General features: G+C 48.7%; 4 protein-coding genes across 4 annotated transcripts; 3 read left to right on the forward strand and 1 right to left on the reverse strand.

Moving 5' to 3' along the window:
* Positions 1-102: 102 nt before the first annotated feature.
* Positions 103-1,129, reverse strand: EDB82DRAFT_80419 (uncharacterized protein). The gene has a single exon (XM_025729460.2). It carries the CDS (start codon positions 777-779, stop codon positions 204-206), a length of 576 nt encoding a protein of 191 aa, XP_025588683.1. The 5' UTR covers positions 780-1,129; the 3' UTR covers positions 103-203.
* A 1,322-nt stretch (positions 1,130-2,451) lies between these two features.
* On the forward strand, positions 2,452-6,153 carry EDB82DRAFT_543770 (uncharacterized protein; the record flags this gene model as incomplete). The annotated part of the gene is made up of 8 exons (XM_065609384.1): positions 2,452-3,080; positions 3,132-4,233; positions 4,342-5,030; positions 5,079-5,148; positions 5,198-5,586; positions 5,640-5,677; positions 5,729-5,887; positions 5,921-6,153. 8 exons carry the CDS (start codon positions 2,452-2,454, stop codon positions 6,151-6,153), a joined length of 3,309 nt encoding a protein of 1,102 aa, XP_065465786.1.
* A 456-nt stretch (positions 6,154-6,609) lies between these two features.
* On the forward strand, positions 6,610-7,657 carry EDB82DRAFT_489979 (cytochrome b-c1 complex subunit 9). Its single transcript, XM_025729458.2, has 6 exons — positions 6,610-6,697; positions 6,749-6,854; positions 6,920-6,942; positions 7,022-7,087; positions 7,142-7,190; positions 7,248-7,657. The coding sequence occupies exons 1-6, from the start codon at positions 6,642-6,644 to the stop codon at positions 7,305-7,307; spliced, it is 360 nt and encodes a 119-aa protein (XP_025588681.2). The 5' UTR covers positions 6,610-6,641; the 3' UTR covers positions 7,308-7,657.
* A 72-nt stretch (positions 7,658-7,729) lies between these two features.
* Positions 7,730-14,982, forward strand: EDB82DRAFT_489981 (uncharacterized protein). The gene is made up of 2 exons (XM_025729457.2): positions 7,730-14,284; positions 14,346-14,982. Exons 1-2 carry the CDS (start codon positions 8,064-8,066, stop codon positions 14,611-14,613), a joined length of 6,489 nt encoding a protein of 2,162 aa, XP_025588680.1. The 5' UTR covers positions 7,730-8,063; the 3' UTR covers positions 14,614-14,982.
* The last annotated feature ends 53 nt before the right edge of the window (positions 14,983-15,035 follow it).

Raw genomic sequence — 15,035 nt, forward strand, 5'->3', positions numbered from 1 at the left:
AGCCCCATAGGCAAGTGCTGATTTGTCGGAGGGGTTGTGGAAGAAATTGGGCGTCTGTTTGTCATCCGAAATAGCGTGAGTAGCAATTTGTACTGGCCTTCATGAAAGCTGGGGATCTGAAGCCAAAAGAATAGGTTCACTGCAGCGATTTGTTGGTATTAAAGCCGTGGTGTAGGTTTGGTTGGAAACGCCGGGTGCGCTTCTCAGTCCTTCTTCTCGTCCTCATTCTCAGTGGACGTCTTGGGCTCCCCTTCAGAATCGAAGCCAAGCGCATCCAACTCTCGGATCAGTTCGTTGATTTTGATGACCTTGGCAATCTGCTCGGGAAGTAACGCTTCACCATCCTCTTTCTTGTTCTTAAGATCCTTGGCCTGCTTTAGCTTCTTCTTAAGGTTTCGAGCCTTTTTCTGGCGCTCGACTTCAGGGTCAATCTCCTCGGTTTTGGTCTCTTGGGCAGGAGTTGGCACGTCGACCTCTGTAGCCTTCGCCTTCTTCCTAGCCTCGCGGCGCTTAGCATTCTTATTGCTAGCGGCCGAGCTTTGCTCGGAGCTCTCTTCTTTCACACCTGCAGCACCAGGAATGCCGATTTTCTTGCCGCGCTCTCGGAAGGCTTCGGCGGTGCGGTTCTTGTAGACCTCGACATCCTCGGGTGGACGATAGCCAGGACGAATTCTGATAGCTCTGCGAGTACTGCCATCTGCGCGAACAGACTGTGGAATCTCGCGATCGCCGCTGTTTTCGTCGGTGACGATACCCGCATTCGAGGGTTGTGAGGGCATCTTGGTAGGGAACGGATGGGAGAGTGAAAATTAAGAGGAAGAATATTTCACTAAACTCCGACGCTCGAAGTTGGTACCAACAGACCGGGTTCAGAAATCTGCTCGGCAGCTACCGAAGCGGGATGAGAGCTGCAAGTGTAACAGGAAGTAGCAAGTTTTGGAGGGGTTTAGGTTAGAGGGGCTGCAGTGGCTCAATCGGCGCGACGCCACAATCCGAAAATGTGGCTGTAAGGCATCTTGGACTGACAGAACTTGGAGTTATGGGTACTTCTCACAGTACATTGGATAATAAGTACCTACCTGTACCTAGGTACCCGGGCTTATTAAGACCCAAGCGAAAGTCAATGTTTCATTACTCAAAGTGCCCAGCATTGTGATGGGAATTTTATTTTATGTTATGTCTCGTTGAGCAGCCCTGACCTGTTGTGAGACCTGGCTAAACCCCAGTTGGGTACTAAGGTAGCTCAGGTCTTTGGTAAAGGCTGTAAGACTTCATCTCGGTGACTCTTATCGCTATAAACCCGAATAAACCTATGATCTCATGAGTTGTTAGATAAAATGAGTTGCGGGTCAGATTTTAGATGCTGTACTCGATCAGTTATTTGTATTTGGATATAAGACAAGGGCTCCCTGCGAAGAGAGCTTATTCGACTTAAAGTAGAGAGCATGTGAGCTTGTCATTGGTTAACCACTCTTAGCTTCCCATGTCATGCAGGACCTTGTTTCAACTGTCTTCTCAGGCAAACCGACCTTTGTTGTATTGCGAGGTAAGTAACTTAGGAAGCGACACGATTCTGTAGGGCTAAATTGCCAAGGGAGTGATCGAAATAGAGCCTTAGAATGCTCAAGGCGGCGCTGGTCAGAAAACAGATGTTGCGAATGTTACCATAGTGTGATACTGAACACCGTCCAGACCCCTGTGGATAGGACGATGGGCTGCCACAACTTACCATCAGATTGCCGCTATTTCTTACATGGAAGCATATTTCGACTTCATGCCATCCAGTAACATTGTTACAATCAGTCACTGGTTGTCTCATGCATAGATCGTGGCATATTCAGAGCCTACACAATTATGCCTGATCAAGCCACCAAGGCAAACCAATAGTCGGTTCGGCTAAAGCATTGGGTCTTTAGGTGTAGGGCGATTATTGCGAAGAGGTCATAAATAAGGTAGCAGATTGTGTGCTTATAGTCGCATTTTCTGTACAACATATTGTTTTGGGTTCGCCCGTGTAAGGGACTTACACTGGAGTCACGCACACCCCTAACTGCTTGCACAGGCAGGCAACCTGCTGACTTCTGCTGTCGTACAAAAGTGATGCAACATGAATCACTGTCACTACTATTACAGCGAAGCGGCCAGGCTGTGATCACTCTACCACGTGGCTGTCTTTTCCAGGCTTTACAGGTCCTATCAAATACCTACTATTAGCAAATGCCGGCCTGTCTAGGCCAGGGCTGCTTCTTCCTCCCTTTCCCTAAAGACCAGGTAACTTTCAAATTTCACAAACTGCGCCAAGAGAGGCCTCAGAACCAGACCATTCTTGCTGTATTTACTCCAGTATTCCCATAGCTGTCGTGCTTCTTCAAAGCATTCCTCATTATACAACTTTCATTTCTGACACACCTACCATCAGTCTTATACTAAGTACCTGTTACCTTCGTCAAGATGGCTGACCTCGATCCATCAACAGAAGCCAAGACATGGGCGAACATATTAGACACTTCGGATGCACTGACTCCAGATCCAGGTACCGAAGACATGTTTAGAACTGAACAAAACAAATTCGTTTTTAGTCCAGGACAACTTTCCGAACCACTTAACCCCAAGAGCCTCAACGTATTTTATGCCCTTGGGGGGCTCAACGGCATAGAAAAGGGACTACGGACTGATCGCAGTGCAGGTCTTGGCATCGAGGAGTCGACATTAGACGGCGAGGTTAACTTTCACGATGTCGCGCCTAAGGGAACACCAATACATGGCACTGCTGGCGATTCTATACCCGAAAGCAATGCTGAAGCGGCAGTACACATACACCTTCCAGACGACCCGAATCCTGCCGGCCCCTTTTGCGATCGGAAGAAGATATTCAGAGATAACGTACTTCCCGAGAAAAAGTCCAAATCCTTACTCGAGATTGCCTGGACCACCTACAACGACAAAGTTCTCATTCTCTTAACCATTGCTGCTGTGGTGTCGCTAGCCCTTGGCTTGTACCAGGCTTTTGGTGGTGATCATAAACCAGGGGAGCCAAAGGTTGAGTGGGTTGAAGGTGTGGCGATTATTGTCGCCATCGTGTAAGCAATCACTCTGACCGTTAATACTTGGTGAACTAATAATAGTGGCAGCATTGTTGTGCTTGTCGGTACGATCAACGACTGGCATATGCAACGGCAGTTCACCCGCCTTACAAAGAAAACCAACGACCGTATGATCAGCGTGATTCGCTCCGGAAAATCTCAAGAAATTTTAATCAACGATGTGATGGTTGGTGATGTTATGCATCTCACTACTGGAGACATCGTGCCCGTAGATGGTATCTTTATCCAGGGCAGCGCTGTCAAGTGTGACGAGTCCTCAGCTACTGGAGAATCCGATCTTCCGCGAAAGACTCCAGCTGCTGAAGTTTTTGACGCGATGCAAAAGCCAAACACCAAAGATGTCGAGAAGCTGGACCCCTTTATAATCTCGGGAAGCAAAGTCAGCGAGGGCAACGGAACCTTTCTCGTCACTGCTGTAGGTGTCAATTCCAGCTACGGCCGCATTTCAATGGCCCTTCGAACCGAGCAGGAAGATACATCGCTCCAGAGAAAATTAAATGTCCTGGCAGATTGGATTGCAAAGGTCGGTGCTGGTGTTGCTCTACTGCTCTTCATTGTGCTTTTCATCAAGTTCTGTGCCCAGCTCCCGAACAACCGTGGCTCTCCTTCTGAAAAGGGCCAGGATTTTATGAAGATTTTCATTGTCTCCGTCACTGTCGTCGTTGTGGCAGTCCCCGAAGGATTACCCTTGGCAGTAACACTGGCGCTGAGCTTTGCGACGGTCAAGATGATCCGTGATAACAATCTTGTGCGAATCCTCAAAGCCTGCGAAACAATGGGAAATGCCACAACTGTTTGTTCCGACAAGACTGGCACATTGACTCAGAACAAGATGACTGTCGTCGCCACCACTCTTGGCAAAGCCACGAGTTTCGGTGGTACTGATGCGCCCATGGACAAGTCGGTAAGAATTGACCGGGAGGCAATTACCGTGCCCAATGTTTCGGAGACTGAATTTGAGAATGGACTAAGCCAGGAAGTCAAAGACCTCCTCGTTCATTCTAATGTCCTAAACTCGACTACATTTGAAGGTGAACAAGATGGACAAAAGACATTCATCGGGTCCAAGACTGAGGTCGCTTTACTGACCCATTGCCGAGACCGTCTCGGATCGGATCCTGTTGAAGAGGTTCGATCGACTGCCTAGATTGCACAAACCATCCCTTTTGACAGCAAATACAAGTATAGTGCTGTCGTAGTAAAGCTAGCTGATGGAAGATACTGAGTATTTGTGAAGGGTGCTTCGGAGATCCTCCTGAGCAAATGTACCAAAGTCCTCGAGAATACATCTCAGGGGGACCTTGCATCGGCCCCCCTGACAGATATAGAGCGAGACATGTTCAACTTGATCATCAGCTCCTACGCAGCTCAAACCCTTCGAACCATTGGTTCTTCATATCGAGATTTTGAAGCGTGGCCACCTGAAGGGGCTTCTTCCCCAGAGAACCCACAATACGCAGACTTCAATTCTGTACATCAAAACATGACATTGATCAGTATTTACGGTATCAAAGACCCGTTGAGACCGACCGTCATCAGTGTCCTCGAAGACTGCCGTCGAGCCGGCGTGTTTGTGAGAATGGTCACAGGTGACAACATTCAGACGGCCTGTGCTATTGCTTCCGAATGTGGCATCTTTAGGCCTGACGAAGGCGGCATTGCAATGGAGGGCCCAGACTTCCGAAGACTTCCGCCTAGAGAGCGCAAAGAGAAAGTTAGACATCTTCAGGTTCTTGCCCGTTCTAGTCCTGAGGATAAACACATTATGGTCCGTACCCTTAAAGATCTTGGGGAGACGGTCACTGTAACTGGTGATGGAACAAACGATGCTCCTGCTTTGAAGATGGCTGATATCGGATTCTCCATGGGCATTGCGGGGACCGAAGTAGCCAAGGAGGCATCGTCAATTATTCTTCTTGATGATAAGTAATTCAGATGCTCGCAAAGAAATAGGATACGGCTGACAAGTTCCAGTTTTGCTTCTATCGTAAAGGGTTTGATGTGGGGTCGTGCTGTCAATGATTCCGTCAAGAAGTTCCTCCAGGCAGGTTTTCAAGTCGACTGGTTTCTGACAATAACTAACGGACGGATAGTTCCAGCTGACTGTCAATATCACAGCCGTGGTATTAACATTTGTATTAGCTGTCGCAAGCAGCACACAGGAGTCTGTCCTCAATGCCGTTCAGCTTCTTTGGGTCAACCTGATCATGGATACCTTTGCAGCATTTGCACTTGCGACAGACCCCCCTACTCGTGCTGTACTTGACCGAAAGCCGGATCGAAAGTCTGCACCTCTCATCACATTGAGAATGACCAAGATGATCACAGGCCAAGCTATTTGTCAACTTGCCATCACTTTTGTGCTGAACTTTGGTGGCAAGAAACTTCTGGGCTGGTACGATGACTCTGAAAAGGATGCCAAAGAGCTAAAGACACTCGTATTCAACACATTTGTCTGGCTGCAAATATTCAACGAAATCAAGTACGTCTGAAGGCATTGATATCGTGTCAACACTCACTGACTCAGTATTCTAGCAATCGTCGTCTAGATAACAAGCTTAATATCTTCAAGGGTCTTCATCGCAACATATTTTTCATCGTCATCAACCTCATCATGATCTGAGGCCAAGTCTTTATTATATTTGTGGGAAGTGATGCCTTTGAGATTGTTCGCTTGAGCGGAAAGGAATGGGGATTGTCGATCGGCCTAGGAGCAATATCTATTCCCTGGGGTGTAGCCATCAGGCTCTGCCCTGATGAGTGGATTGCTGCTTGTCTCCCAGGTTTCCTCCACACAAGATAGATCTCAACCCCAGAGGCAGATCTTGCTGCTGAAAAGTCACTGGATTCAGACGATGAGTTTGTGCGACCACCACTCCGTGTCATGAGTTCTCTCCGAGGACCGCGTGTACAGCAGCACATCGGATTCAGGGAAAGAATGCATAGGTATAAGGAGAAGACCAAGGAAAAGACGCTGGGGGAGACAAATGCCCAGCCAGATAAGTCAGGGACAGTTGTTGGCCATGTTGCTGAAGGGGGTAACTCCTAGACTGAGTACATCCGTGAAGGAGGGTAAAAGGGTGATAGCATTGAGAGTACATTCGCCGGTCTACTGCAAGATCCTGTGTTGGACCAGTGATAACGTTCACTCAACTGGTTGGACTGATAAATCTTTAGAGTATTGCATAAAGTCGAATGGCTGTTTTTGAAGATCACATGTTCACTACAAGAGCCTTCTTGTAAACACTACTGTGTGGATTCCCAGTGCATTGGGATCGGATTTCTTGTAGAATTTCCGACACAGCTTTATAAAATATGATTGTTGCCATAATTGTTGCCAAAGTCTTAAAGACAACATAATCAGTACAAGAGGACTCATTCAGTAGGTACTAAGGGTATCAGAAAAGCCGACCACCCAAGACACAAGAGACGAAATTAGTAAGTCAGTTTAAGCCATCTAGATCACAGTTTTAGACTATTTATTTTTGTACTCTGTAACTTGTAAGGACAACTTTTCTGTTACCCACTAGCCATTATATGGTGGTCAAAGTGGGACTCGGGATATCTGACCCTGCCAGCCAATCACAGCCAAGGTAAAGATGTCCCCCGGAACTTCGCGAATTTCCTGGCCTGACAATCTCTAGAACCTCCCCATCCTTCAACCGAAGCCTCACAATCGCCCGTCGCAGACGTCCACCACCGACTCCTAGCCGTGTTCTAGACGCCCAATTGCGCTCATCAATCAAAATGGTAAGATGCCTTTAGTTGCTGAGCCCTCCATGTCGACTCCAGAAGCTAATCGCGCACTCACATAGGCCTTCGCCAACACCCTCTACAGGCAAGTCATAGCGGCGACGACGACAATGACCAGATAACAATATACCGGACCTCGGGACTAATGCGAATAAATTATACAGGAGCCTTTTCTCCACTAACTACCTGATGCTCGCGACCGTTTTCTCTGCCGGCTTCGCTTGGGAGATGTAAGGACGCCTCTATTTCGGACAAACGGGGGCAGGGTACTGATTGAATCGCAGCGGCTTCAACAACGTCATGGACAAGGTCTGGGATAACAACAACCGAGGCGTACGTTCGATCCTGCTGATTCAATTTGATGTTACTGGATACTAACCAGGTTCGCAGCGACAATGGAAGGACATTCGACACAAGTTCATTGAGGGTGGCGATGAGGACGAGGAATAAAGCGGTTGACACGGGAATTGATTATCGAGCAACGGATGAGGCGAGGGACTGAATCCATGTCACTAGCCGTGTACAAATTAGAAGAGAATTAGAGGCAGGATTTCACACACAACGTTTCCCCATCTCCTTTGGCTCGAGGTCCAGACAGTTTGATACTTGAGTTAGCACCTACCTACTGCGTTTGCATTACCAAATTACATGTTGACTGTATCGCCAGGCTGGCTCTTTTGCGTTTGAGAGGTTGCTTTTTACCAGATAATCTCGTTTCATTGATTATAGGCAGCTGTAGAGGGCTACCCTTGGCCATATGTTGCTGGTGTAGTGGCCGAGGGGCAACGCCTACCTTAGATGCAGCCTCAGGATGCACTGGACAGTAGCCCAATTTATTCGTCCAAGTATCCCACTCGTCATCAACTTGGGAACCTAATACCTCTGCAATCTGACTTAACAGCCACACTTCACAACTGGTTCTTTGGTTTTCTGCCTTTGATACCATAGAACCTGTAGGCAAATAAGCCATTTCTCTGTATTGCTTCCTGGTTACCAACGTCTTTGTCTGGAACGTCCTGTTCCACCAGGCTTCTCCAATATTTGCGGACCCCCCACCTTACTTAGCATTGCCTATCAACAACCCGCCTGACGACATCGCCGACACCGCAATCAACGTTTTTGCTTTTCTTTTTTCCTTCTCTGCTTTTGAACCTTCTCCTTATTCCTATCTGACACAGAAAATACTACGATGAGGTTGAATTGACAATGTCCCATTCCATGTCGACGCAGGAGCAGCAGCTCTGTCAGTTCTTGGCAGAGCTGCCCGCACGCTTTAACTACCGTTTTACTGAAGAAGCTTCCCGCGAGCTACTAACCAGCCTATTCTGGTCTCTTGCTGGCGGCAGCCACGAATACATGCGACTTCTCTTCCCGGACGGTAAACCTGGAGAGAGCCTAAAGCTAAGCGACTCTCAAGGCGCTGTCGAAGGCGCCGAGTACACCGAAGCAGCGCGGGGAAAACGATGTGGACATATCTTCAAGCCCGGCGAGGCATCATACATGTGCCGTACATGCGGTACTGACGAAACCTGCTGCCTGTGCGCCCGGTGCTTCGACTCGACCGACCACACCGGACACATGGTTAGAATCCACATATCTGTGGGAAATAGCGGTTGCTGCGATTGTGGAGATGACGAAGCATGGCGGACACCTTTGTTCTGCACGATCCATTCTAATGTCCAAGGAGGTACCGACAAGGGCAAAGGAAAGGAGGCAGCCGGTCTGCCTGAGGATCTTGTGACGAATTTGCAGATGACTATTGGTCGCGTATTCGATTACATCTGCGATGTTATCTCATGTTCTCCAGAGCAGCTCCGGCAAGCCAAAACGCAAGATTCGATTCTCGAAGATGAACAGTCATCACGCCTCCTTTCCAAGTACTATGGCCCCGAAGCAGAACAGTGCAATGAATTCGCACTTGTTCTATGGAACGATGAGAAGCACACTGTTCAGGAAGTTCAAGACCAAGTTGCTCGTGCTTGTAGGAAAAGCCGAAAGCTGGCGGCAGAGAATGCTTGGGAGACAGATGCGATCGGACGGAGTATACTTACCTACTTGTCGGACGTTCCCCGACTCTTGGAAATGGCTACGATCATGGAGGCTATCCGGGTTACGGTCACCATTCGGTCTGCAAGAGATACATTCCGTGAACAAATGTGCGGCACACTCGTCGAATGGCTGAGCGATATTTCGGGTTGCTCAGTTGGTCATGACAACGGTATCCTCCGACGAACTGTCTGCGAGCAAGTTATGAATCCTTGGCGTAAGGGCAGCCAGGCAACTCATACGCTAGGCTTGATAGACGATGAAGAGGAGGATGATCAGATCGTTGATAGTAGACGCCGCTTCGATGGTATGAATGCTAGATTCATCTTAGCATTGCAAGCTGCCGCGGGGGCCGGCGCTGGTGTTCAAATAGATATCGACGACGAGGACGACGAGGACGAAGACGACGTTGATGCAGATATGGACGACCAGGCCCAGCATTCTCCTTCGAGTTCCGTGGCTGGAGGCGACGAAGATGAGGATGATGATGATGTTATGATGGTCGATGCCCGAGGAGACGTGGGAGACCTTGGTATGAATTGGCGAGACAACGATCAGGCCTTGGAAGAAGACGAAGCGACAATGGCAGGATATCCGCCTCCACCTCCGCCACCTGCTGCTCAGGCTCAGCCCCAGGGTCAGACCCAGCCGGAAGCCTCAGCTAGAACTGGAGACAGAGAGGCAACGCCGTCCGACTCTGACACAGCGGAACCCTTGATCGCGCCGTTGATCTACGCCAAGGCGAATGCCGAAATTCCCAAGACGCCCGGTAGAACTGAGAAGCTGGTCCCCAGACCTGGAAATTATTGGATCGAGACACCCGTCATCTATGCGCAGCGCGAAAACGTACCCCCAGCCGAGGATGTCTTCCGTCGCGTTCGTCTCGATTGGCTTCTTCTATTCGACCTTCGGATGTGGAAGAAGGTCAGGAACGACCTTCGAGCCCTGTATATTTCTACAGTCGTTACGATACCCGAGTTCAAGCGAGTGTTGGCTCTACGGTTCGCCAGCCTTTACACCATTCTGGCCCAGCTCTACCTAGTTGGAGACAGAGAACCAGATCACTCCATCATCAACCTTTCTCTCCAGATGCTCACCACTCCATCCATCACCGCTGAAGTTGTTGAGCGCGGAAATTTCATGACCAGCTTGCTGGCGATCCTCTATACTTTCTTGACAACCCGTCAGGTTGGCCACCCCTGGGAGGTTTCCCCTGATGCGGTGCTTGGATTTGAGAGCGGATCAGTCACCAACAGGCGTATGTATCACTTCTACCAAGATCTTAAGTACCTCTTTGGTGCTCCTCATGTCCAGGAGCGTGTGAGATGTGAACCTCGCTATCTCATGCAGTTCCTTGATCTTGTCAAACTCCATCAGTGCATAGGGCCTAACGTGAGAGCTGTGGTTGAGCACGTAGAATATGAGGCTGACTCCTGGATCACGGCTTCCCTCGTGACCAGGCAGATCAATCTGCAAGCTCGAAACCTTGCCGAGGCGTTCCGTAACTGCCCACCTGATGAGTTCCATTACCTGCAGGATGCAATCCGCTTCACAGCGAAGACCGTTATTCTGAACTCCATTGGTGCTGAACGCCATCGATTCAAGCAAGGAGAAATCAAGGATGAGTTGCAGTTCAAGACATTGAGCGATTTTGAATTCGAGGGTGAAGACGCATCTTTTGATGTTGTCAAATTTGTTGTTGAAAAGGATGCAATCAGTTTCCATCATGCCCTGCACTATACTCTCTCTTGGCTCATCGAGTGCGGAAGATCATTGCCTGTGTCTACTGTACGAAACCTGCTGAGCTTTACTCAACAAGAGCTCAAGTCAAAGCCGAAGCTTATGGGCCGACCTCAAGTCCCGCGCAAGAATTACACTGCAGAGGATTATCTCATTGCATCGTTCGATTTTCCTTTGCGCGTCTGCGCTTGGCTTGCTCAAATCAAAGCCAACATGTGGGTTCGTAACGGAATAAGTTTGCGACACCAAGCCAGCACATACCGGGGTGTTGGTCAGCGAGATGTGTCTCACCACCGAGATATTTTCCTTCTCCAGACCGCTTTGGTGGTGTGCAACCCTAGCCGAGTGTTGGCTTCGATCGTCGACCGCTTTGGAATGGAGAGCTGGGTCAAAGGCCTGTTCGAACTCAAGTCAGAGGCACAGGATGATGCACAGCATCTTGATGTTGTCGAGGACATGATCCATCTCCTCATTGTTTTGCTCAGCGACCGTACGTCTCTAATCTCATCGGAGGATGAGGTCCAGTCCAGACTATTGGCTATGCGCCGTGACATTATTCATGTGCTGTGTTTCAAGCCTCTCTCATTTAACGAGATCTGTAATAAGCTTCCAGAGAAGTATCAGGAGCAAGAGGACTTCCACCGAGTCCTGGATGAAATGGCTACTTTCAAGCCACCTGAAGGTGTTTCTGACGTCGGTACTTTCGAACTGCGGCCCGAGTTCATCGAGGAGATTGACCCTTACATCGCACACTACAACAAGAATCAACGAGAGGAGTCTGAGCTGGCTTATCGAAAGAAGATGGCAAAGCGAACAGGAAAGACTGTTGATGAAATCGTATACGAGCCCAAAGCCCGACCAGTCCCTTCGGGTATGTTTGAAGAACTGGGAGCTTTCACCAGCACAGGCATGTTTGCTCAAGTCATCTATTACTCGCTTCTCTACCCCTTGATGGCTGGCAAGTTTACCCCATCGATTCCTTTCACTCGACTGGAGACATTCCTTCAAGTCGTTTTACACCTGATGCTCATTGCGATCCTCGAGGACAAGTCGAATGACGATGATATGAATGAAGAATCAACCAAGTCATTCACATACATTGCTCTTACAAAACCTGGACGTAGCAACTTCTTGCCTGTCCCTGAGAAAGAGACAAGGACCATTGTCTCTTTACTCAATATGATGTCGACCAAAGACGAGTTCAAGGCAGTCCATCCTAAGGTTGCGCTGGTTCTCAAGCGATTACGCCAGAAGCGCCCTCGTACATTTGAGTCTGCATTTGTGACCTTGGGGGCTTCCGTCGATCGCATCAACACCGCTTCGCCTGCCAACACATCTGTTGAAGAGGAGCGTGAGAGGAGAAAGAAGGCAGCTCTGAGCCGCCAGGCCAAGGTCATGGCACATTTCCAACAACAACAGAAGAGCTTCCTGGAGAACCAAGCTTCAATCGACTGGGGCAGTGATATAGATGAAGATACAGATGAAGAAGGGAATGAAGAGCAGACCGAGGATCGGAAACATAACTGGAAATATCCCGTGGGTACATGTATCCTGTGCCAGGAAGAGCCAGACGATCGTCATCTCTACGGAACATTTGCTCACTTCAACGAAAGTCGCATTCTACGACAAACTGATTTCCAAGACCCTGACTTTGTTCGCGAAGCATCACAAACCCCTTGCAGCCTTGACCGATCGGCCGAGGATGTACGACCATTTGGTATCGCCCACGAAAACAGGAAGATGGTAGAAAAGATCAACGCTCAGGGCGAGACTTTTCTTGCGGAGAGACAAACGATTGGTAAAGGATTCCCCTCCAACGTATGCCGGTCAGGTCCTGTGGCTAGTGGTTGCGGACATATGATGCATTACCGTTGCTTTGAGGTCTACTACGAAGCAACCGTCAGGCGTCATACACATCAAATCGCTAGGCATCACCCTGAGGACACCCGACGTAATGAGTTCGTTTGTCCATTGTGCAAGGCTCTGGGAAATGCGTTTATGCCTATCATCTGGAAGGGTATAGATGAGTCATACCCAAGCTACTTACAGTCACAGAGCACATTTGACGACTTTATCGAGAAACAGCTGGGGTCTGCTTACTGGATTGGTGGAAGCAAGGCACGTGAGGATGAGCCAGCCGTGCCTGGTATGTTTACCCCAAGCCTCCCAGGTAGCCTCGTTGAGTCTCTACTTCCGGCCCAAACTTCGAGTGAGAACACATGGGGAAGGGATGATGCCGAGTCTCACTCATCAACTGTCGGTACGCCCGTTAGTTATGCGTTCTCTGACTCAATCACCCCTGAGCCGGCACAACCTCAGTCAGCCCCCACCAATACGGACGGTTCCCAATTGATGAAAGAGCTGTTGGCAGCCTACCGCCGGCTGAGAAACACGCTTCGCGTTAATGGCCTTCGTACCAATCACCTTATTGATGCTAAGGGTGATAATGTTGGTGAGCTATGTGCCAGCGACACTTTAGTAAAGTCTGTGGGCTTTACCATATCTTCTATTGAAGTTCAGCAACGAGGTATTGAGGCTCAACCTGGCATGACACTTCTGGAAAAGATCCCTGAGCACATCCTGACTCATCTGAGAATCTTGTCAGAGACTGTCTCTTCCTATGTCGCTATTGGGGCGCAGTCTGGTGGAACTGAGAACAAGATCGAAGAAGAATTCAAGAAGGATAGTGAGAGGCAACATTGCCAACTGTTCATGTCCCGATACTTTGGTACCGGAACTCCTTATGCTCGCCGGCCACTGGATGTTTATCCCCCACTGCTGAGTATGGATTCGTTCCTATTTTTGGTGGAATGCTCTTACGGCTTGGTGCCGCTTCAAAAAGCTGAGATAGCGCATGTGCTTCGATTGTGCTACTTGGCGGAGCTTGTTAAGCTGGTTTATCACATGGGTCGCAATATCCCTGTTGCAAGCTGGGTTGGCAACCTCACCAACCGTCAAACACAAGACCCAGCCATTAATAATTTTGCTGATTTTGCTCTTGGTGTCACAAAGACTGGTCTTGAATATCACGCTGCCCAGTTCCCCGAAGGTGTGGAGTTTGGTGAGAACCGAGGGTTCCAGCAGCCCGGCGTGGACACTCTGGAGAGCTGGTATACATTTTCGAAAAAGTACGCTCTCACTTTCCTACGGAAATGTGTCATCTTTCTCTATGTCAAATATGGTGTGGACTTTAATAGCCATGTCTCGTCCAGCCCAGATGCTGATGAGCTAGAGCGCCTCACGGAGGCACTAAAGCTGCCAACGTTTGACGAGATGTGTGCTTCCATCACAGACAACGCATCTGCCTGTGGTTGGCCTCAGACGACTTCGGAGCTGGTGTCGGGTTGGGTCAAGCATCAAGTTATGTGGCCCGGTGACTACAGCGAAATCCCGCTCTCGGCGATGATGAGCCATCCTGGAATCTTTGAGCTGATAGGACTTCCAAAGAACTACGATGCTCTCATTGACGAGGCTACCCGGCGGAAATGTCCTACCACAGGCAAGGAACTTACGGATCCTGTCATTTGCCTCTTCTGTGGAGAACTGTCGTGCAGTCAAGGCACATGTTGTCAGAAGACGGATAGTTCTTCGGATCGTGCGGAGTTCACCAAAATCGGTGGTGCACAGCAACACATGCGAAAGTAAGTATCTAAGCATCGGAGGGTACTAAAAGTTTGAAAGATACTAACATTATGTACGTAGGTGTCAACGCAATATCGGTGTCTTTCTCAATGTTCGCAAGTGCTCGGTGGTGTACCTCTTCCGACTTTCAGGATCATTTACACCGGCGCCGTATATCGATAAGTATGGAGAGACGGATCCCCAGCTGCGTCATGGCCGACAGCTGTTCCTCAACCAAAAGCGATATGACTCTATGATACGAAACACAGTGCTGAACCATGGAGTGCCGAGTTTGATCAGCCGAAAGTTGGAGGCGGAGATCAACAATGGAGGATGGGATACTTTGTAGTAAACGGAAGGAGTTATGGACTGGTATAGGAAAGGAAAGCTGTTGGTGTTATGCTATGAATCAGGGTTACAAACTATGATATGATCCGTGGTGTCAGAGGAATGATTGGTTGGTTTTTGTATGCTTTTCAGTATCAACATGCAACATAGAAGCTTGATATTTAGGCTGAGTTTGCGTTTGTAAGTGTTTCTATTCTACGTCACTTACCGACGGGAACGCACTTTCAGCATAGAACTACATTTTACTATCGCCACAATTTAACTAGCCCAAGACTCAACTGACTTATACACAAAATACGAGATCCAAGTTATCCTTTCCATCTTTTACTTTGGGGCCATCTTTTTACTGTTGAATCTATTTAGAATCTAGGTTAAGTATTCTAAAGTCGATTACTCTGTACTTCGCAAGGTTTACAGTAAAAA

This window comes from Fusarium venenatum (assembly GCF_020744135.1).
Source record: "Fusarium venenatum strain MPI-CAGE-CH-0201 chromosome Unknown EDB82scaffold_1, whole genome shotgun sequence".
In the NCBI taxonomy this organism is placed as follows: domain Eukaryota; kingdom Fungi; phylum Ascomycota; class Sordariomycetes; order Hypocreales; family Nectriaceae; genus Fusarium; species Fusarium venenatum.

Coding starts and splice junctions, on each gene's coding strand:
- EDB82DRAFT_80419 (XM_025729460.2), bottom strand. CDS start 779: ATGCCCTCACAACCCTCGAATGCGGGTATCGTCACCGACGAAAACAGC.
- EDB82DRAFT_489981 (XM_025729457.2), top strand. CDS start 8,064: ATGTCCCATTCCATGTCGACGCAGGAGCAGCAGCTCTGTCAGTTCTTG. Junction 14,285..14,345: donor GCACAGCAACACATGCGAAA/GTAAGTATCTAA, acceptor TTATGTACGTAG/GTGTCAACGCAATATCGGTG.
- EDB82DRAFT_489979 (XM_025729458.2), top strand. CDS start 6,642: ATGGTGGTCAAAGTGGGACTCGGGATATCTGACCCTGCCAGCCAATCA. Junction 6,855..6,919: donor TGCGCTCATCAATCAAAATG/GTAAGATGCCTT, acceptor GCACTCACATAG/GCCTTCGCCAACACCCTCTA. Junction 7,191..7,247: donor GGGATAACAACAACCGAGGC/GTACGTTCGATC, acceptor CCAGGTTCGCAG/CGACAATGGAAGGACATTCG.